The sequence below is a fragment of the Rhineura floridana genome, chromosome 1 (genome assembly GCF_030035675.1).
Source record: "Rhineura floridana isolate rRhiFlo1 chromosome 1, rRhiFlo1.hap2, whole genome shotgun sequence".
NCBI classification, from domain to species: domain Eukaryota; kingdom Metazoa; phylum Chordata; class Lepidosauria; order Squamata; family Rhineuridae; genus Rhineura; species Rhineura floridana.
In genome coordinates this window covers 219,941,771-219,964,341 of record NC_084480.1, presented here as the reverse complement: position 1 = coordinate 219,964,341, position 22,571 = coordinate 219,941,771, and the positions used below count along the sequence as shown (strand labels likewise).

Sequence of the window (22,571 nt, the reverse complement as noted above, 5' to 3'; positions counted from 1 at the left end):
GCTATGATCTATGTTCATCCCAAATCTGCCCTCTTCTTCTACAAGCAGAGTACAACAAAGATCTTGTCAGGCTAGGTGACCAATTCATATGTTAAACACTGGCTCAGTAACTCATTGGCAATTTTCCCATCAATGCTAAAAATTTTATGGTTTGATTCCATTGTTTTGAATCTCCATTACTTTTCAAGGCAGGTGCCTAAAGCAGACATAAAGGACTGTCCTATCAGAAGTCATGATTTATTTCCTGGATTCTCCAGTCACAGGTGGAGTGATGATACTGCTTAAAACCCATTTTGCAAGAGGTAGCTCTCTCACTCTTCAGTTAAAACTTTTTCTCCTCTCATTGCTATTGCTGGCACATTCTTCAGTGCTTCCATAATGGCTGGAGGCTCCCTAGTCTTTACCACCATATTTTCTTAATGACAATGTACATCACATGTACGCTAGTGCCATACAGTTTTGATGGTGGCAATTGGGAGTAGCAGGTATGGAGGAGTGATAGTGTCACAGTGTTAGATGGAATGGTGGGGCTAATCTGTTATATAAGGCAGTGATGGGGAACCTTTACTGGTCAGCAGGCCAGATTCCAACCTCCCAGCATCACTGGAAGAACATTTTGGCAGACAGATGATGCCACTCATCTGTCAATCACATGCTATTATGATGTCAGGTGACAACTTCAGAGTGGCTCACTGCAAGCCATGGGTTGGCCATTTGCAGACACAGTTTGGATTCAAACTGCATCTGCAAATGAACATTTTTCCTCTGCAAAGCTATCTTTGAAGGCGTGTTGTCAGCATTAATCAGCTGATTGGAAGTCATTGAAAGCAACTTTTTTGGCTGCAATAGGGAGTTCCTGATCAGCTGGTAGTGCTGGCAAAGGAACAATTGGGAGGTCACTTTAAGCTCCCAGTTGTTCCTTTGCAGCTGTGTCTTGTAATTGTCGTACACCTGATGTTACGATGTGATGTCAGGTGTGGGACCTAGTTAGGTGGAAACAGTCTTGCGGACCAAATTGGTACCTGTGCCAACCCTAACTACTAGCACAACTATAGATTCTCCTGGCATGCTAAAGAGTGCCTATGTGGAAAAGAGAAATACAATGTAAATATAATGTATCATGTAGCCCCTCGTTTTACCTGTGAAGCAAACCTGTGAAGCAAACCTGATTCCAGGAGCAATGAAATGGAGTGGTCTTTTTATGCTCTGTTCTGTCTCTTTGTAGTATATGGCACTAATCACTATTCAAAACAAAATACCATTTGGACAATCTGATCCCTTTCATTTTATTACCCTGTTTCTCCCATGCTTTCTCTTTTTTGCTCCAGCTTTTTTCTCTGCTACTTAGCTACAAATTTTTGCTACTGAGTAGCTGGTAGTTTATTAAATTTATTATTTATTTAAGGCATTTTTAAAGCAGTTAATAATTTTGCCATCCTTTACAAACTAATCCATTGCATTTTCTGATGGTGGGTATGACAAATCAGGGGGAGGGAGGGAATCGCGTAGCTTCCTCTAAACTTCATGTGCTACGTTTGAGAGGAATGTAACTTCATATTCAACACATAGGGTTGTATTCAACTAAGTCCTACTCAGAGTAGACCTGCTCAAATGAATGAACCTAAGTTAGTCATGTCTATTAACTTCAATAGATCTACTCTAAGTTGGATGAATAACACCCATGAAAAATACCTGTTTGGAACTTGCATGTTCCCTGTTTTGTGTTGCCAACTGGAATTCTTAGTAAATACTAATTTGTAAGTATGACCTTCAAATTTGAAGAAAACATTTCTAGTGCTTTGAAAGAGTTGCATTGTTGTTGCATTCACAGATCCTAAGAAAAATGGACTTGTGGAACTGATCTTGCAAGTTGGAGTTGGCCAGCTGACTGAACAACAGAAAGACACTCTTGTGCGACAGCTAGCAATGCTACTGAATGTCTTAGATTCAGATATTAAAGTTCAGAAGATACATGCTCATTCTGATATCAGGTACACAGAGATACCAAAAGTAGACATGACCCAAATCACTAGAGACTGCTAAGCTTCATTTCACTGGTGAGGGATGTCGGCAGTGCAGGGGTGAATAACCTGCAGATATTAAAATTTGACTTGCTGACAAAAGCAACCAGTGACCTAAATGTAACCCCAAACAAACCATCTTTTCCCTTGAAAAGTCTGCAGTGTGAACTGTCAAGATAATAAGTTGCTAGGTCTGTTAATCAGAGGCTTCCTAACAGAAGAACATTACAGAGAAGAAAGTTTGTGAAAGCCAACTCAAAGATGCTTTGTGTAAGTAAGGTTCTATAGTTTGTTCAGCAAAGACTCAGGACAGGCAAAAGGATATACTTATTTTACATTTCACATAGTTAAACTATGGAGTTCTCTACTACAAGATGTAGAGATGGCCACCAACTTGGTTAGCTTTAAAAGGGGTTTAGACAAATTCATGGAAGATAAGGTTGTCAAAAGTAGCTGTGATGGCTATGCATTAGCTCCAGTGTCAGATGGAGCATGTCTCTGAATACTAGTTGTAGGGATGGAAAGATCTGTCAATTTCGGTTCTCTCAGTTTCTCGTTTTTCCAATCTTAAATTCAGTTCTCCCCATTGCTGCAGCAATTTGCATTTTTTTAAAAAATAATCATTAAAATTCTCCAACATTTTAGTGCGAATTTGTCCTAATAAACACATTTTTGTAAGCAGTTTTAACAAAGGTACACATTTTTGCAGGCCATTTCTCATTATCTAATGCATTTTCACTCATATATTCATTTTTATGCACGCTTTCCCCATACATATGCATTTTTGTAAATATTGTTTAGTTGGTGAACTGCATCACAAAATTCTAATAAATGCAAATTTCTAAGGATGGTTGTGTTTTGGTTCTCATACGGATTCGGACAGTGCAAATTTGATAAATTCTGCTTAAAATGTGAACTGTATCAAAATTCTCACCCAACCCTAACCCACTTGCTGGGAATCACAACTGGGGAGAATGCTGTTATACAGGCATACCCCGCTTTAACATACGCAATGGGACTGGAGCGTGTATGTAAAGTGAAAATGTACTTAAAGTGAAGCAATTATCTATGCATGTACTGCACTGCAATTGCCACTAGATGGCAGTGGTGTCATGGCATTAAGTGTCCGTTATTGTGAAGCGCGTACGTTAAAGTGGGGTATGGTGGAGTATGGAGCATGTACTTTATAGCGAGGCGACTTTAAGTGAAGCAACTTTAAGTGGGGTATGCCTTTACTCAGGTATTGCTTGGAGGCTTCCCATAGGCATCCAGTTGGCTGTGAGAACAGCATGCTGGACTAGATGGGCCTTCTATCTCTCTCTGTAGTATGATTGAGGTTCTGAATTGTACAGGGAGCCTCCATATGTCTATGAGGCTGCTTGCTTTATAGATTTGTCCTTCAACTTGTGAAGGGCTGTAACCATGGGGGAGGTGATGTGTTGGAGGTGACAACATGATTTGTCAGTGTGATTGTCATTGCATGGGTGAACTGCATGCATAAATAAATAGGGCTTATGTGAAGGTCAAATCAAACATTCTGACTGCAAGAATACTTCTTGCAACTAAATTGAAAAGCTAAATATAGATATTATTTAATATATACATCCTATCTTCAGCACAGCTGTTGTGTTCTATGTTCAGAATGGGCATCCTTTTAAAGTGATAAAGGCACTGGATATTGCACAGATACTACGTTTGCAACTCTTAAAGGAGAAGCCAGACTTCCTGCTTTTTAAAGTGCTTCGTGTTGACACTGCTGGTAGGTAGTATTTGTGCTACGGAGTGGAATAATACCAAAGCCCAATGTAGTAATAATTTCAATTGTCTTTGCTGTTATAGCTTGCCTCTTAAAATGCTCTGGTCATGGACACTGTGACCCCATCACAAAGCATTGCATTTGCTATCAAATGTGGATGGAGAATTTGATAAAGCAGTACCTAAACAGTGGAGAGAGTAACTGCGGTGAGTTGGGAGGATCTGGGTGAAATGTTCTAGGCATGGACACTGCATAGAGTAGATCTGTAAAGTTACTTACCTTGAAAGCGTAAGTGTGTTAATAGCCCCTCTAATAACTTTGATAATTCTACTACTGTCTTCTAGAATGGAGCATACTTTATGTAACGGCATCTGCTTGCATTTTGCTTGTGCTGATGGCGGGGTTAGCGTGGCTCTGCATCTGCTGTTGCAAAAGGTATTCACACTGTTTTTAACACCCCTTAGTTCTGCAGTGAAAGTCACAAATAGATTAGAATCCCTATTTCACTCATCATGTCCTGCTTCAGGTTGCACACAGGCACAGGTTAGCAGGACAGTCCCACAATCAGGGTTTTACAGCAGTCCAAACAGAGGGCAGCACAAGAAGCAAGGCCAAGACACAGTCCAGCATCTTATCACAGGGGCAGTATGAGCAGCAAGGTCTAGTAGCTGGCTGAAGTCAAAAGAGAAAAAAGGGCAATGTAAGAAGCAAGGTCCTGCAAGAATCTGAAGTCCAAATATGAGGGGAGCCAGTGAACAACAAATAGGAAAATAAAGTCAGGGAGCTTTCACAACCCTGAGTTTTCAGAAGCCCCCCCCCCCCGAGCATAACTGCTGCAGGCCATCTGGGTTGCCTAGGATTTGTTCTACTTGTGAGGAGTAGCTTTTTCACGGGTATCCCTTTACCCATGAGGAGTTCCTCAGGCAGGTATTCTGGCATCTGGCAGAGCCTACATCTTTAGGTGACTGCGCTCACTAGGACTTGGTGGCCGCTTGACTTCTGCCTGATTCCATGAGGGCACTATCTATGTCTTAAGTTGGGTTGCCATAACCCCTGAATGGCGCACATCCCTCTGCTCTGAACCTTACACTCCTTTGACATGGGCTGCTCCTCTTCATTTGCTTTAGGTGATCCTCTAAAGAAGATTCCTCCCACGGGTGTACTGGTTTGCGGGAATATTTGCCCTTTAACTATCCTGTGAGTTTGACAAGTGTTTAATGGGTGTTAGGGGGTGTCCAGTTAGACTAAATTGGGGGGGGCACAGCTAATACCATGGAAGACAGAAACAAAATTCAAAGGGACCTTGATAGGCTGAAGCATTGGGCTGAAAACAACAGAATGAAATTCAACTGGGATAAATGCAAAGTTCTACACTTGGGAAAAAGAAACCAAATGCACAGCTATAAGATGGAAGATACTTGGCTCAGCAATATGACATGTGAGAAGGATCTTGGAATTGTCGTTGATCACAAGCTGAATATGAGCCAAGAGTCCGATGTGGCTGCAAAAAAGGCAAATGCTCTATTAGGCTGCACTAACACAGAAGTATAGTTTCCAAATCGCGTGAAGTATTAGGTCCCTCTATTCAGCACTGATTAGGCCTCATCTTGAGTACTGCGTCCAGTTCTGGTCTCCGCACTTCAAGGATGCAGACAAACTGCAACAGGTTCAGAGGAGGGCAACAAGGATGATCAGGGGACTGGAAAAAAAGCCCTATGAGGAGAGACTGAAAGAACTGGTCATGTTTAGCATGGAGAAGACTTAGGGGAGATATGACAGCACTCTTCAAGTACATAAAAGGAGGTCACACAGAGGAGGGCTGGGATCTCTTGTTGATCGTCCCAGAGTGCAGGACATGGAATAATGGGCTCAAGTTGCAGGAAGTCAGATTTCAGCTGAACATCAGGAAAAACATCCTAACTGTTAGAGCCATATGACAATGGAACCAATTACCTAGAGAAGTAGTGGGCTCTCTGACACCAGAGGCATTCAAGAGGCAGCTGGACAGCCATCTGTTGGGAATGCTTTGGATTCCTGCATTGAGCAGGGGGTTGGACTTGATGGCCTTGTAGGCCCCTTCCAACTCTACTGTTCTGATTCTAATTTTAGATTTTAGACTGTGAGGCCTGCTTCATATGTGCAGCTATCCCATTTGTGGCTACCCATAACACAACAGTGTGAATAGAGCTCCACACAGAAATTGGTGTGGACACCCATACAGTTCAAACAGATTTTTAATCATGCTTGTATAAGCCTCTTAGTTCTGGCTGTTTGTAAAATGGCTTCTCCATGCGAGTACCACCCACAGGGTTACATTACAAATGGCCACACCTGCGGATGACTGGCTGCACTTTTGAAGTGGTCCCAAGTATGATTCTATGAATAATGTTCAACTGAATGGGTATTTTGTTTGCCAGCTGTGTGTGGAACACTTTTTTTCACCTTTTAGCAGAAAGAGGACTAAAACACGAAAGAAAACAAAATACACAATTTTGGATAATATAGATGATCAGGAGAGAATGGAGCTCAGGCCCAAATACGGTATGACTTTTTGTGTGTGTGTGGTTGCTCTTTTAGTAAAGGTCTCTTTAGTTCATATGTGACTTCTATTTTTCAAGCTGTTAATACATAATTTTCCTTTTGCATGTATCTGTTGACTTCACAATTGAGGGGACAATAGTATCTGATGGAGTAGACTATTAAACATTCCAGCAGGAAAGCAGAGAGGGAGGCACCCCAAATGCTCTGCAGACAAGGGGAGAGGAACCCTCGAAGTGGTGAGCCAGCAACCAGCCAAAATGAATTGTGATTATTTATTGCAGCTCATTGAAGTGGAACCGTTGCCACTTCGAGTGTTCCCCTATTAAACATTCCAGCCGTGATAAATTAGTAATCCCCAAGTTGCAATAGCACTTCTTGCGTATTCCCCACAGAACCCAATCTTTAAAATTTATTTATTTTCAATTATTTCTCTTTCCCCACCCCACTTTCTACAGTTTCTGTTTGGGTTCAGCTTCAATTGAAGCTGGTCTGCTTTGGTTGTGGTTCAGGCCAATAAATATTCCTGTCAACAGGCTCATCAGAGATGAATGACAGTTATTGCTTGTGTTTCAAAGACAGACAGCTGCCCTTCCTTGGCAGTGGGGTCACACAGTGTGTGTGTGAGAGAGATCCTCCTTCCTTTCCCACTCCATTATTTGATCACAACAGAAGATGAAACACCAAACTGATGAGCCACTGGTAAAGGTAGCAAGAGGGCTAGTCACACATTCCACAGAACATGGCTAGGAAAATGCTTTGGATCTGGGTGACTATGGTGGAGTAGTAAGACAGCATTATTTCCTGAATTTTGATGTTGTGAATGAGATAATGAAAATCAAATAGAAAATAGACATTTCAAAGAATGCACTGCTTCCCCTTTTCTCCCTGTATCAGGTGTAAAACACCGAAGTACAGAACACAATTCCAGACTGATGGTTTCAGAGTTTGAGTCTGACATTGATCAAGACACTATCTTCAGCAGAGAGAAGACTGAAAGAGAGAACTCAAGGAACATCATGAATGGTTCCATGAAAAATGGTGTCTCCTTCAGCTACAGCTCAAGGACAGATAAATGAAGAGGATGCAATGAAAGGATATGCTAAGGCTAAACTGATCCTCATCCCCCTTGCCCCCCAAAACCTTTATATTGGTGGCAGTTGGAATGATAAACATCCTGAATATAGAAGAGGAAATTGACACAATGCACTCTCTTTATTTCTTTAACAGATAACACCTTTTAATCCGCCACATGGGAAAGGTGGAAGGGTTTTTAAGTCTAACTTATTGCAGATGGTTTCCATATAAAAGGTTACTACTGTTCAAGACTGTTCATTAGGAGAATCACATATGAAAGCTCCCTTATATTGTTTCCGATAGAAAATAGCAGCTATGCATCGACATGGAAACACATCAGTATGCAAATCTACCTTTAGTTATTAAAAGCAGTGTATGCAGTCTTGATTTCCATACACTTTTTAGTTGAAGAAACAAGAGGGTTGATGAAAAGGTGTTTGTGATGCCTGCTTTGGTAAGGCAGTAGAATTGAAATTCTTTTGTAAAAGGTCCCAAGGCATTATCTGAATGCACATGATAGAGCAACCTTACTGCACCAAAGTAGGTTAGTATTCAGATGGGAGGCTGCCTGCCTAGCAAGGACAATTTTATTGAAGCAAAAAAGGATTTCAATAAAATATGAAGTTCCCCTAAGCCTAGATATACCTTCCTCATGTGTGTGGATGGTATCATTTTGGCTCCATAAGGATCTACACTCAGAGAATTAAATTGGCTTTTAGTGTTATATGATGATGGAACATGCAATGTGCCACCAATTTGATCCTGTTTTGCATTTTTACTGAAGTCAGGCTTGCAGAATCATTTCATATCTTTGAAAACTGCAGCTTTTATGGGTACACAGATTTAATAACAAGTACAGCAAATTTTAAGTCTTTTCTTTACTTTTCCAGTTGAAGTCCAGAGAGTAAATTAGATGTGCTCCACTCCATTGATTATAGCATTCTTCACATGAGAGGCCAGAACTTATACATATTAAGACTAGATGAGCTCACACAAACATAAGGTTTAAGAAAAATAGACTTACAAATCACCACAAATTTGATAGTAAATGTGAATGTCCACCAATTTTTAAATTAAACATTTATTACACTATAGCTGTAACTTTCTCAACACGCTAAGCAAATGTACAAATAAAGTAAAATGTAAGAATTCTAGTATCACTTTCTGTTAAGGTATTACAGTATACAAACACTTAAACAATATTTTTGCTATTTTTGATGTAAATATACTCACAAATATATATTAAATCTAACCCCCAAGAAATTTCTCGGACAAGGAACGATGGTAGTACCTTGTCACATGCCTGAACTATTGGTGCTTCTCATGTTTTGCTTCTTTCTCCTCTGAAAAAGAGTGTTTACAAGCTTTGACTATATTCAATTCCTAGAGTTCTTTAGTTTTTGTTTTGTATGAGTGTATTTCAAATTCTGAGTTACATGCCAAATTGTAGCAACTGCCTTAAAGCATAATTTGAGAATGGGTTCATCCAACCATATTTGTCAATGAGGAACCGAAATTCTTAACTTCAGACCTAGCTTTCATCCTGTGTTGGTTATAGTTATGTGAATAGCCCAACACCTAACCCCATGAATCTACCATCATATGTCAGGCTGCTATAGCAGGCAGTATTTCTACATTTGTCTATAGGACTGTAGATTAGTCTGTTGTACTAGCCTGTATGTCCAAAAATGACAAAGATTAAAAAAGCCTTCAGAGTACATAGTCACTGTGTTTTTTCCTCAACCCTGTTTGGCACAGTGACTTCATGAACTATTCACAGTTTGTTGGCATTACAGACCAACCTCCATCTTGCTTTTATTTTTTCTTAAAAGTAGCAATTAGTGCTACAAAATGTGCTTTTTAGGAGTCTCTATAGTGCCACAATTTGATCTATCTTTTCCTAACACACTAAAGCAGAAGCAAAATGTTTTGTTGTACAAATTCATTCAAACCAAGTTTGGCTGATCCTTCTGAAATCTAGAAGACAATGAACACATGGAAATAGAAACAAGAACCAGTTTGGTGTATCCAAATCGGCTTTGAATTTGTTTCCTGAACGACAGATGCTCATGGCTGCATTGCAAACTACTTTTGAAGCCTAATAGTGTCTCTTAAAGTAGTCAGATATGGCAGAAACTTCCAGTTCACAAAAGACATGTGTGTGTGCGTGCGTGCGCGCAAGTCCGCTTAAAATATATATTGCAAAATGTCAAATGAAGTTTTGCAGTGTAAATAAAGTGCATGTTCAATTTAATGCAACAGTGTTAACATAACATTGTTAAACTAATCTTTTCATCATCTTTCCAAAGTTCCTGTAGCTCAGATGCAGAAAGCCTGATGGACCATTCAAGTTAACTATTTGCAGGTAACACAAAAGCCAACTAGGAAGGGCACTTTAGTGCTCTTATCTGGTGCCAACAAATGTCTTAATTGGGGGTGGTAAAACAAATACCTTTTGGGGTTCCTAGTACTGTATATACATCAATGTTACTCAAGTAGGTTCATGAACTGGAGGAAGCTTTATCCTGGTCTTGTAAGCTTTTTCTCTTGCTAGGTTTAAAGAATACTATGTTGCCTCCTTTCCATAATCTCTAGAATGAGAGGAGGACCACGGAGGAACAGGCTAGCCTTCCAGAGAAGAAATATTGCTTGGCAGTGAATAACATATGGCGACTCAGTGGCAGGAACAGAGCTCTATAGCAGTGCAATGGGTGGGCAGGGGTTAGGGAAATGTGAGATCATGTATTGTGGCACTTCAATCAAACATTTCTTCCTTATGGAGCTATTGGCCCAGTCAGGTCTAAGTACATCACAACTTCTGGAATGCAAAAACGCTAAATGTTTTTTCACAAAACAGTTAATGCTCATATTTTTGTGCTGCTGTACTAATGCATATTTGGTCACAAGGCTCAGCTGCTAGGCTCACGTCTCTAGTCCTCTAGACTAAAAATGCTCTAGTCCTGTTGTAAATAATATGTATGATTCTGTCAGTGTGCATATGCCCATAAGGGCATTTTAAACTCCAGCCAAGGGCTGAAGAATAATATGAGAAAAGTGGCATACATTTTTCCCCGTGAGCAATAAATTCTCCAAGAAACTGTAAGATAGGCTATCAAAAAAGAATGTAAACATTAGAGGAAAAAATCAAATCCAACATTTGGCACAATTATTCCACACCTGCTCAACATATAAGAAGGGTAAAGAAGCACCTTTTTGCCTCTGTCCTCTCCAAAATCATTTATCTTAATTATAAAGTTTTCCAAATTCCTCTGAAACACTATTAGTAACAGAAGCATTATTTTCCCCTGCATTATGGTTAAGACAGGTAATGTAGGTATAAATAAATCTATATTCTTGCAACCTGTGTTCACAAACGAGATACCAGAGTTATGTATATATAGCCATAGTTCTATGTAAAGACACTTCTACACATAAACATAATTACTTCCATTTTATGAGAGGGAGAAAAACTCAAATCGTATTCCTAAAGCTTATGAATGTCCCAAAACATTGTTTTCTAGGCCTGCATTAGTTAGGGGCTAATCACAAATGGCTACTATAAACCTCCAAAACAGACATACTTTATTTCCAAATACTCATCGATGCCATATTTTGAACCTTCTCTTCCTAGCCCAGATTGTTTTATGCCACCAAAAGGACACTCCACAGCAGACACAATGCCTTCATTAACGCCCACCATTCCAACTTCCAGCTGTTCTGCAACTCTCCAAATCTGGGCAGGGTCTCGGGAGTAGAAATAACCTGAAAATTGTATCATTGAATAAAAAACAGGGTGTGTTTTTTTATAATTGAAACCTCTTGGGTGTGGGGAAGGTCATTTCTCTAAGCTAAAGAAGTCAAGATATGGCCTGATAGCTTGAACCAGTCCCCAATTCACCTTCTTAAAGGATTTCAAATTTACATTGTCTCTTAAGAAAGCACGTACCTGCTAAACCCACATTGGCTGCATTTGCTATAGCAAGAGCTTCTTCCTCTGTATCAAATCTGTAGAGAAACAGCATCAATAGATGTAAATAGTAATTCCTCTTTTTGAATATTCAAAGAAATGCTTCATTACAAGTTGTGTGCAATTAGAAGACTCTTCCACAGAAAAATGTGTAGTGGAATACCTATGCTCCCCCTGCCCCAAGATAAATTTCTGTAACATCCCATGAGTTAAACTTGTATAAAGGTGACTTGAAGTTTTCCAGCACAAGTAATACACTTGCATGTTTAAAAGTGACACATTTTTTGGGAAGATTAGTAAATCTTAAGGAATCTCATCAGGTTAACACACACCAGGGCAGGGGAATGGGGAAGAATTTTCTAAGGACAACATCCAATAGCAACCTGCTTACATAACATACTTCCACTCACATAAACAGGACCTCCCCTTCCACTCCTCCTTCCTATAGCCCCTCCTGTCCCAAAACTCTCCTTCAGAGGGAAAGGAAGGGAAGTCCTGTTAAGTCTGCTGCTGTGATGTTGGATCCTGCCCTGAGAGAAAAACGTTGGAAATAACTACCCAAAGACTGTATGTATAACTTCTTCAACTGGCATTTAAGTTCAATATAGCTAAGCAAATGCTAGTCCCAACATGGATATGTCACTCCATGAAACTGAAACATATCAGAAAAGAAATAGCATGGTAAGGGGGGGGGAGTGTGCCACATCATTACACATATATATAGTCCTTCAGGAATATTCCAGCACTATCAGACAGTTCTCCCAGTGAGTAAATATTTGCAACACTTTACCAAATCCAGCAGTTTCCCTTGGAAAAGTCTGTACAAGCACTATGCAGCTTAGGCATATAAAAAACTGAGCCATCAGAGAAGCTAGAGCAGGAGCATCACTATGAACAAGGTAAGTACCGTCTTTCTCGTGTGCATGTGCACTCTTCAGGAAGAAACATTACTTTCTTCCCCAGGATGATGAAAAAATGACTTAAAAATGCTAATAGATTAGAAATTCAAGGATTTAATTAAACACTGTATTTTGACAGTTAAACCCCCCCCCTGTGTCTCACAATATTCACATAAATAGCACAAGATTATGCCCACTACACAATCCTCATTTGAAGAGGTGAGGCAGTTTTGAAAAAGGCTTTATATTTAGCTAATGAAGGCAAACCCTGATTCTGTTGTTATGTGCCTTCAAGTTGATTAGGACTCATGGCGACCCTATGAATCGGCAACCACCAAGAGCATCTGTCATGAACCATCCTGTTCAGATCTTGTAAGTTCAGGTCTGTGGCTTCCTTTATGGGATCAATCCATCTCGTTTGGCCTTCCCCTTTTTCTACTCCTTTCTGTTTTTCCAAGCATTATTTTCTTTTCTAGTGAATCTTGTCTTCTCATTATGTGTCCAAAGTATGATAACCTCAGTTTCATCATTTTAGCTTCTAGTGACAGTTCTGGTTTAATTTGTTCTAACACCCAATTTGTCTTTTTCTCAGTCCATGGTACGCACAAAGCTCTCCTCCAGCACCACATTTCAAAGGAGTTGATTTTTCTTATCCGCTTTTTTCACTGTCTAAGAGAAAGATCAACTCTTGGAGGTCGCTGATTCATAGGGTCGCCATAAGTCGTAGTCAACTTGGAGGCACATAACAACAAAATCTCAAGTATTCATAAGAAATCTAAGGAGGTACCCACTTAAGTATTATATACATAAAGTATACAGAAACACAAAATGACTGATATTTTATAGAAAGCTTCTACCGGTTGTATTGAGTATGGTTGTATTCGTTGATGGCAATTTAAAATAAGGACCAGTTCACCATTGCCAGCCAGATACTTTCTTCCTCTCCACATAATTCCTGCTGACTGTCACAGCTTTGAGTAATGTGAATTAGCAGTGGAGCCATTGCTATATGAATAAACTCTGCGGCACTTGTATAACTCTGATGGTTCCAAAAAGCACAGCTGTAATTGTGGATATCACAGAGTACATTTGTGTAGGAACAGCTCATTGCCAGTTCAAACATTACATTTTGTGCATGATCCTTAATCCAGGGATGGTCAAGAGGAACTGCATGTAGCGAGAGAGAAAAGTCAGCTAGTTTCCTATTATGAACTAGTGCTACGATAAAAATGTGAAAAATACACATCACAACCCAGCTTGCTTTCGAGTGTGTGTAATATGGTATAGTTAACATGAATCATTACATGAGGAGGATTCCTGGCAGCATTTTAACAAACTTCAATTAGTATATGGAAAGTGTGGTCTGCAGAATAGACCATCTTACTTGATAACTGGGGCCAAAGGACCAAATGTCTCCTCTTGTGTACACAACATGCCTGTTGTGACATTGCTGAGAAGAGTTGGCTCAAAGAAATTCTTCCCATAACTGTGCCTTTTTCCTCCTGTAACTATGGATGCTCCTTGGGAAACTGCATCATCAATGTGTCTTTCAACCTAAGACAAACAAAGCAAATATAGCTTAGAACAAGATCCGCCACAAAAGGGCTGTTCTCGTCTCAAGTGGAATCTGGTACCTCATAATATTCCATCGAAAATAAACATGACTTAAGATAGATTATGGCAGTACCTCTTCATAACATAAAACATTAAAACCAAGCCTTACCTTTTCCACAGCTTTTTCATTAATTAGCGGTCCCTGGGTTGTCCCTTCATCAAACCCATTGCCAATATGTAGCTCTGTCTTAATGGCTCGTGCAAACTTTTCTACAAATGCATCATGGATCCCTCTTTGCACCAAGAAGCGGTTTGTACATACACAGGTCTAAAGTCAAAAGAAAAACCATTTGCTTTCTGTTAGTCATCCACTAGGGCGTTGCTGTTCTCTGCCATGGGTTCCTTTGGGAGAAAGAGTGTGATAGAAATTTAATAAATAACTAGTGAATCATGATTCAATGAATAATAACTAGATACTATTGCAATTATGACCAGTACGTAACTATTGCTGTCTGATCTTTTCTGCATTTCATTTCCCTCTGACCTCTTTTTACAACCCCCACCCCAAACCACAAGTATATATAACTATAACTCCAAACATACTTCATGCATCTGATGGACCATAGCCCACAAAAGCTTATGACATAATTATTTTTTTTAGACTTAAGGTGCCACAAGACTCTTGATCGTTTTAACAATTACAATGTTGTCTTCCCTTCTCTCTACCTTCTATGGGCTTGATGCATCCTTTTGGCTGTAAAGTTGTTCCTTTCATATGAAACACCCAATTACTTACTATAGATGAAAATATTCATAACTAAGACTTGAAAAGTGGAAGAATATTTGTTAACATATCCTCTTGAGTTCTCCTTGTGCTGCAGTGCTTTACTGCTTGCCTGTGTGTAACGGGAGCCATTTCAGCATTCCATTTTACATGAGAGTGTAGAATACTGTTTTAATTGTAAATGCTTTGGCCTCCAACATCATAGGTAACACAGCTGGGTTTCATGAGTAACACTGTTGGATTTCAAACTAGATGTCAGGGTGGTAGTTCTAAGAATGCTGATAGAGAGAATTTTGGGAGGGTGGCACTGGCCAAGTAAGTTTAAGAGGAGTTAAAAGTATAGGATAGGTAAAAGTTTAAGGGTTTCCCTCAAATTAAGGCTATGGGTTTAGTCTGTACATCCACTGTAGACTTCAAGTGTCCCAGAATTGTATTTTGCTTTTCAAAAGCATGATTTCCAAGCATGCTTATTTAGAAGTAAGCTCCCCCTGACATGAATAACACTTACTTCCAAATAAATCAGATGGTAATGGTCCCACTGTAATTTAACTATGCTTTTCTCCACTATAAGACACAACAAAAATTATATAAAGAACAGTACTCAAATTATTTGCAAGTCTCGTAAGGAAAAAACAGATTAAAGAAAGGAGATTAATCTCACCTGGCCTGAATTTCTGTATTTAGAAGCTAAAGCGCCTGCAACCGCTCTGTCTACATCAGCACTGTCAAACACTATGAATGGAGCATGTCCTCCAAGCTCCATGGAGACCCTCTTCACAGTGCCAGCAGCATGGCGCAGCAATATCTGCAAGTACACAGGAAACACAAAAAGATGTACACCTACAGAGATGAATGATAAAAACTCAATTTTCTGAATGCCATAAGAAAACTGTGTGGTAGAAATTATTAGTTCCTACAAAGCCACCTGCTCATCTTTGTAAGGAACAAATTTAGATCTCAGAGACCCCAGTGCTTATTTTAGCTTGTAATTCATCCAAACACCTCATTTACGTGTATTTTGTCTTGGACTCCAGATGTTCTTTAAGGTAATTCTTGAAATAGTCCCATTCCTTTCAATATCTCTATGCACACATTAAGGAAGTGCTCTGAGATGAGAAGATCCAATTCTCTCAGTGAGTGGAAAGAGTCTACTGATTTCAATGGATTTTGGATTGAGTTTCAGGAAAGTCAGTAAGGGTCAAACTAGACAGGACAACATTTACACAGTTAGCAATTGCATTTTTAAAAGTAAATTGCAGCTGTGAGAGATACCTGTCATGGGGTAATTTAACCTCATCCCACTGATCCTGTTATTTTCATTGGGAAAAAGAATCCTGTGAAGTAGACCCAGGTTCCCCCTCCCCCAAACACAGACAGCAGGAACTGGGGGGTGGGCGGACAGATCTAATTTGGGACTGAAGTAGGAGACAAATGATTAAAGCCCCCTACTCCCAGATACACCAGAATCTGACTCGGAGCTCTGACAATTTACTTTTTAAAAGCCATAGTGTAAATGGCATCTCATATCCAGTTCGGTCCCAAATGGACTCAAAAAACCTTTCAAGCCCCTCCTTGATAGCCTTTTCTATTGCAAACCTCAAATAATTGGCTCAAAGAAAACAGGACTGGTTTAAAGGACATGGGAATGGTTCTCCTCTTCAGTAGCAAACTTTAATTAGCTCAAGAACCAATGCCACCAGTGACCTCTAAGTTATTAGACCTCCATGACAGTCCAGAAACAGTTCACAAAACATTCATAAATATAACACAAACATCTTTGTCCGCCCCCCCCACTACTTTTAAGAATGGTAGTTTTACATGAAAAATATGTATGCACACCTTAATGGGCTAAAACAGAATTTTATGTAGAAAGAGAAAAATCCTTGAAGAGTGAACTGATTTTACCAAACTTTTCCAAATTTTATTAAAGAAATCTAAAATATGCAAACTATTAAAGTCTGTGCACCTTTATTCCAAAATGTCTTAGATGTACTTTAGCTACAAAGTTGCAACAGTTTAAGAACCAAGAGGGCAAAATGTCAAACACACAAAGCTTACCTTTCCTGTAGCTGTTGAGCCAGTAAAAGAGATTTTAGCTACTAAGGGATCAGTGCACAGCACTTCCCCAACTGCTGCTGCCTGTTGTCTAGAGCAGGGAATGACATTATATACTCCTGCAGGTATTCCAGCCTGATTTGCAAGCTGCAGCAAGAAAATAGTGATCAGAAACAATATTTATTTATTTATTTATTTGTTATGTTTATATACTGCCCTATAGCCAAAGCTCTCTGGGCGGTTTACAGCAATTCAAAACATTAAAAACAAATATACAAATCTTAAAACACAAAAAACAATTTAAAAACACAATTTTAAAATATTTAAAAACAATTTTAAAACACATGCTAAAAGATTGAAATTATATGCTAATAGTAAATAGCCTGATTGTGGAGCTTGGCTTCATCTTCTTGCAGTTATATCACAAACAGGTGAAGCACTGAAGGCAGAATGCACTTAGAAGATATTTGAAAATCACACTCAATTGCCCACTTTCAAGAATCTTACTGTAAAAAAAATTATCCACTGCTCACCAATATAAAAATCTCACCTCAGCAAGTGCTAAAGCAGATAAGGGTGTATCTTCTGCTGGCTTCACCACCACTGTACAGCCAGCTGCCAAAGCAGCACCCACTTTCCGTGTAATCATAGCACTTGGGAAATTCCACTATATTGAAAGAAAGATACATTTAAACACAGACACACTGAAATAACTGGTAAGTTCTAAAATTTCTGAGGGGAAAATTAGCAAGTAAGAAGGTTTAAGAGATTGGCTGTTGCTTGATCTATCCATTCCTGGGGTCTTTGTATCTTCTGGGAACCATCAATATAGGTATAAAAGCCATCCTGTCCACCAACTAAATGGCATATTAACTTCCGTTAATTTTGACTATTTATGCCTAAGCGGTGTGGGACCAAATAATTTCTGCCTGCATTTATATGGACTGCCTGGGGGCACTAATATTGGCCTCAGAGGAACTACTCTCCTCTGGCATGCCATTTAGAAACATCAGCTTGGCAGATACCAGAAATGGGGCCTTTTCTGTGATGGCCCTGCATCTCTGGAACTCTCTTCCCATATGGTTCCTTCACTCTTAACTTTTAAAGTAAGCTTAAAAAACTGTTCAATTTTGTGAAGCTAGTGATTGAATTCTGTTAATTTTATGCAGGTTTGGAACATTAGTTGCTGTTGGTCTTAACTGTTGCTTCTAATTTTTGGCTGCTTTAATTATCAGATATTTGTATTTACCCTGAGATACTTACGCTTATTTCAAGAGACAGTGTATAAATTTCTTAAATTAATTTGTATCCTGAACATGCTACAGGATTTGATGAAAGCTCAGAAACCAAAAACAGGATTGGGTGAGTCTTCCAATGAAGTTTCCCCAGGTAACTAACATGGTTTACTTAGGCTGCAATCCAATACATGTCTATTCAGGAAGTAAGGTCCATTGAGTTCAATGCAACTTACTCCCAGGCAAGTGTGTACTGGATTGCAGCCTTAGTTTTTTAGCTGAGTCCTAGCACAATATAGTGCAACATGTATTGCGTGTGCAAAATTTGAGTTCTCATTGCAAGAATTTTAATTTACTGAGCTCGGAGCACCAATAAGCCAATCCTGCCTATTCTGAATACTAAGATTAAAGGTCTGATTTAAACTATCAGCTAAACTCACAGGAGTAATGATGGCAGCGACTCCCACAGGCTGCTTCAGAACCAGGACTCTTCTGTCTTTTGTAGAAGATGGAATGATGTCACCATAAATACGCCGAGCTTCTTCAGCAAACCATTCCAAGAAAGAAGCAGAATAAAGAATTTCACCTTGTGCTTCCTTCAGTGGCTTTCCCTGTGAATGATTTGGAAGGCAGGAATTCACATGAAATGAATCATAAAAGTCTCTCTTTAACATATGATAACAATATAGACAATTATATGTATGGATTTATATTATCACATTTATTTTTCATTCCAAACTGCAATTTAATTTTTTAAAATAAACTTATCCTGCTGTCTTCCATGTGCTGGCAAAGCTCTTCTTAGTCTGGGACAAACCTTAGAGTCTAAGGCTTAGACAGTTTCTGCCTATATGAGGCAGATGCTATTTCAGAAAGGTGGAGTCAGATCCACATTCGCCAAGATAATAATAATGTATCCTGTGATTTGCCTACCTCCCAGTAGGAGCCCAGGGTGGCAACCAAAAGCACTAAAAACATGTTCAAACATCATAAAAACAGACTTTAAGATATATTAAAACAAAACATCTTTAAAAAGATTTTTTAAAAAGCTTAAATTTTTTTTAAAAAAAAATCTTTAAAAACATATTAAAAAGCAATTCCAACACAGACGCAGACTAGGATAAGGTCTCCACTTAAAAGGCTTGGTGAAAGAGGAAGGTCTTCAATAGGCGCCGAAAAGATAACAGAGATGGCTCCTGCCTAATATTTAAGGGGAGGGAATTCCAAAGGGTTAGTGCCACTACACTAAAGGTCCATTTCCTATGTGCAGAACGGACCTCCTGACAAGATGGTATCTGCAGGAGGCCCTCACCTGCAGAGTGCAGTGATCAACTGGATATATAAGGGATAAGATGGTCTTTCAGGTATCCTGATCCCAAGCTATATAGGGCTTTGTACACCAGAACTAAAACCTTGAATGCATGTGGGAGAGAATTGGTGGGTGGAGTGCTAAACCTCTCCACTGATTTCCCTCTGCAAAAATCCCCTCCCCTGGGCCATTTTCTTTCAGCTAGGTTCACCCACTTTTATTGCCTGCTTGGAGAAAAAAAAGTTAAACACTGCTGAGGCAGGTGGGTGAGTGAGGTTGTCAAGGGGAAACTAGCTGTCAGAGAAGGCTTCAGTACCCTCTTCCATTCTTCTAATGATTACCCCAAGTCTATGGAATAACCTTCCTGTAGAAATTTAAAACTGCTCTTCTCCATCAACATTTCATGAAGGATGTACAACCCAACTGTTTTAGAACATGTGATGATTATTGATTATAGTTTCCTGGATGTTTAAAAACATAACATCCACAATGTAAGATTAATTGTTGTTTACATGCATGCAAGCCATTTTGGGTTCAGGAAAAGCAAGCTAAAATGTTTTTAAAGAAATAAGTAAGAATGCACCTGCAATCCTAGTATCCTACACAAACTTTCTTAGAAACAAATCCCTTAGAATCAGGTATTCTGTGTTATATTTGCAAAAAAGCTTCAAGAAGCCACACAATATGATAGATTCTATTATGATATACAACAACATGGAAGGACGTCTGAATTGCACCCACTGGTTGCCTCACCTTCTGGGCAAGGTTCTTGCAACCAGCAAGCTTAACTTCAGCCCAACAGTACTACAAGAATATGTTTTCCCCCTTAATTTTTATACTTACATTCTCTGCTGTAATGATCCTTGCAAGGTCATCTTTATTTTCTATCATCAAATTGTACCATTTACGAAGTAAAGCAGCTCTTTCCTGAACAGGAAATACTATTTTAAAATCATCATGGTTAAGAACATTTGAAAACAAAAAGTCCAGCTTGCATGCTTTACAATATTTAAACTTGATTGTTTCCCAACAATCCTGTGATGCAGATCCAGGTTCAATTCTAATGATAGCGACAGATCTTAATTTAGCAGGCTCATAGCCAAACATTGCAGGGGTCTGGCTAAGAGAATACTGAGGAGAGGCATTGTAAGTCAACAACAAAATACAAGTAGTCAGATTTTTATTGTTTGTGGCAAATGGCCATTTTAACAGGTATATAAAATTAAATTTTATTAAAAGAAGGGCCAAGGGTCACTGAGTGATTTTGCACTCTGGTGGACAACTTACTACTTGCTTAGCAATTGGGTAGAAAATCACACATTCTTTACATCTCTCAATTTAAATGATATACAGCACTGCGCAACACATGTCTATTGAGAAGACGGGACCTATTCTCAGGTAACTGTGTATAGGACTGCAACCTTAGAAAGAATAAAATAAAATAGAGGTGACATTCAAAGAAGCACCTGGAGTCTCCCTTATGGGGCCAGCTGTCCGCAGCCCTTCTACTGTCCTACACAGTGATGAGGGGCAGCCATTTTTGCCAGTGCGTATGTTCAGCAAAAAAAGGTCTGTTTCATAAGTTCATATAATGATGCCAACTGTATATGCAGTATTACGCAAGCTTGGAAAGTTTCAAAGTTTTTGCCTTTGTTTACTAAATGCAAGTAAATTGAAGATTCTAAATTAGTTCATTTTCAGCATCCTGTTTTCACAGTGGCCAGCCAGCTGCCTATAGATAGCCCACAAACAGGACCAATTGCAACTTCCCATGGGGAATCCTGAAGCAATTTACTATATAATATACAGTTCCAGTTATTTATCTCAGTAGGTAATTTATCAGATGTGTTACTGTTCAAGTCTGCCCTGAAAACATGCATTCTGATCTAAAAAAAAAAAAATCCTACTGTTCCAAAATCCTGTATGTCTAAGGCTCCACTCCTAGGGAGAAAGCTCTTCTGAATACTGTGGAACTTATATGCATCGCCTTGAAAGACCCCAGGTTTTATGTCTCTGGGTCACTTCTATTGCAAGAAAACATACATTGAAAGCTATCGTTAGTGCCCAGCTGGTTAGCGGAAAGCACTCTGCAATACTCGCGCCTTTACCTGCTGCTCATGGGAGCCAAAATCTGGCTCAGTTTAAACACGGGGTAGGGGGAGTCTCTTGAGGGAGATAGCTCCTCTTCCTCCAGAACTGCCCGGTACCCTTGTGAATCCTATCTAGATTTCCTCACCGTGCCTTTTGACTGGGGAGTTCTGCTCAGGGAAGGGGGGTGTACGTTCGTCTCGCCTCTCTTATATGGGGTTGCCCATCTGCCCCACCACACAGCGGATGCAAAAGGAGACAGGGCTGCTGCGCCTTTAACAGTTGCTGATATTCTCTCTTCTTCTGGACAAGTATTAAAGGTGCAAAAGAAGCTCTGCCACGTTTGCATCTGGCCACCTATGTCTTGAAACCTCTGTCTTCCCGCCATGCAAGCTTTCCCACCTGGCGCCGCTTTTCTTTCCTCACCTTCGCAGATACTCCGCTCCAAGCAACACCGGCCTCGTAGGCGGCCCTCACGGCGGCCTGAGCTTCGGCCACCCCGCAGTCCGCCACCCGGCTCAGCTCCGCGCCGCTGGCCGGATCCCGGACAGGGAAAACAGCCGCCGATTGCACCCAACGGCCTCCCACGAAGCCTCCGGTGCGCATCAGGGAACTGGCTAATACTGCCATGGCCTGGCTAGTGCTGTTGAGCCGGGCCGGGAACAGTCCTTCCAGCGCGGCCGCCTGAGGCGACTGTAGCAAAATCCGCAGGCGAGCACCAGGGTGGGCTAGTGGAGCTCGGAAGCGCCGCGACACCAACCGAGTCGCCATGGCCGCATTGCCGCCCGCCCGCCCGCCCGGGCGGGAGGGCGGGAGCTGAGGGTGGAGCGCGGGGCGGTCGAGTGCAAAGGGCCCGCTAAGCATTTAACTCCTTGGTTGCTTAGTAGACAAGCTGCCCCGGCACTGAACTAGGCCTGTAACTGTATTACTTGAGAGCTGATTTTCGACGCCTGCAGTTTTCGCCGGGAGTAGGTCTTTTTGGGACTTACTTCTGATAGATAGGCGGAGGATAGCACCGCGCTGTAGCTCCATTAAAATGTCATAGGAGCAATCGATATCTCCAGGTCGGGCTGGAATCTGGGAATGTCCCCTCCCCTCTCTGAAACCCTAGAGAGCTGCTGCCAGTCATTGTAGGCAAAACTGTGCTAGATTCATGTGGGGATATCGCATCTGAAACTCTGGAGGGCCCCTGCTTGTCAGTATAGGCAATACTGATCTGTTGTTATTTCCCAAGTATTATTTTTTACAAACTGAGTTGGATACATGGCTGCCCCAAAATGTTTTGCTA

At 40.3% G+C, this 22,571-nt stretch overlaps 2 protein-coding genes across 5 annotated transcripts in view; one reads left to right on the top strand and one right to left on the bottom strand.

The window, feature by feature from the left end:
- KIAA0319 (KIAA0319 ortholog) overlaps positions 1–8,238 on the top strand; it is a 46,632-nt gene extending 38,394 nt beyond the window's left edge. Inside the window, 6 exon segments of the mRNA XM_061593537.1 lie at positions 1,832–1,991; positions 3,638–3,780; positions 3,861–3,983; positions 4,122–4,212; positions 6,227–6,318; positions 7,213–8,238. Coding sequence (XP_061449521.1) covers positions 1,832–1,991; positions 3,638–3,780; positions 3,861–3,983; positions 4,122–4,212; positions 6,227–6,318; positions 7,213–7,394 — 791 coding nt within the window. The 3' untranslated portion in view covers positions 7,395–8,238.
- Positions 1,380–22,231, bottom strand: ALDH5A1 (aldehyde dehydrogenase 5 family member A1). 4 transcript variants are annotated; one of them, XM_061593478.1, is made up of 10 exons: positions 21,686–22,231; positions 20,039–20,122; positions 18,327–18,497; positions 17,202–17,318; positions 16,655–16,798; positions 15,258–15,401; positions 13,982–14,140; positions 13,643–13,812; positions 11,339–11,397; positions 1,380–4,449 (listed from the first exon to the last, which is right to left on the bottom strand). In XM_061593478.1, exons 1-10 carry the CDS (start codon positions 22,145–22,147, stop codon positions 4,439–4,441), a joined length of 1,521 nt encoding a protein of 506 aa, XP_061449462.1. In that variant the 5' UTR covers positions 22,148–22,231; the 3' UTR covers positions 1,380–4,438. The 4 variants fall into 4 exon arrangements, with proteins under 4 accessions (XP_061449462.1, XP_061449446.1, XP_061449454.1 ...); XM_061593462.1 differs by lacking the exon at positions 1,380–4,449 and adding an exon at positions 8,253–11,154 and having other exon boundaries at positions 21,686–22,223; XM_061593470.1 differs by lacking the exon at positions 1,380–4,449 and adding an exon at positions 8,253–11,154 and having other exon boundaries at positions 21,710–22,216.
- Positions 22,232–22,571: the final 340 nt, after the last annotated feature.

Coding starts and splice junctions, on each gene's coding strand:
- ALDH5A1 (XM_061593462.1), bottom strand. CDS start 22,147: ATGCTTAGCGGGCCCTTTGCACTCGACCGCCCCGCGCTCCACCCTCAG. Junction 20,123..21,685: donor GGAAAGAAAAGCGGCGCCAG/GTGGGAAAGCTT, acceptor TTTCCTGTTCAG/GAAAGAGCTGCTTTACTTCG. Junction 11,155..11,338: donor AGCCAATGTGGGTTTAGCAG/GTACGTGCTTTC, acceptor TACAATTTTCAG/GTTATTTCTACTCCCGAGAC.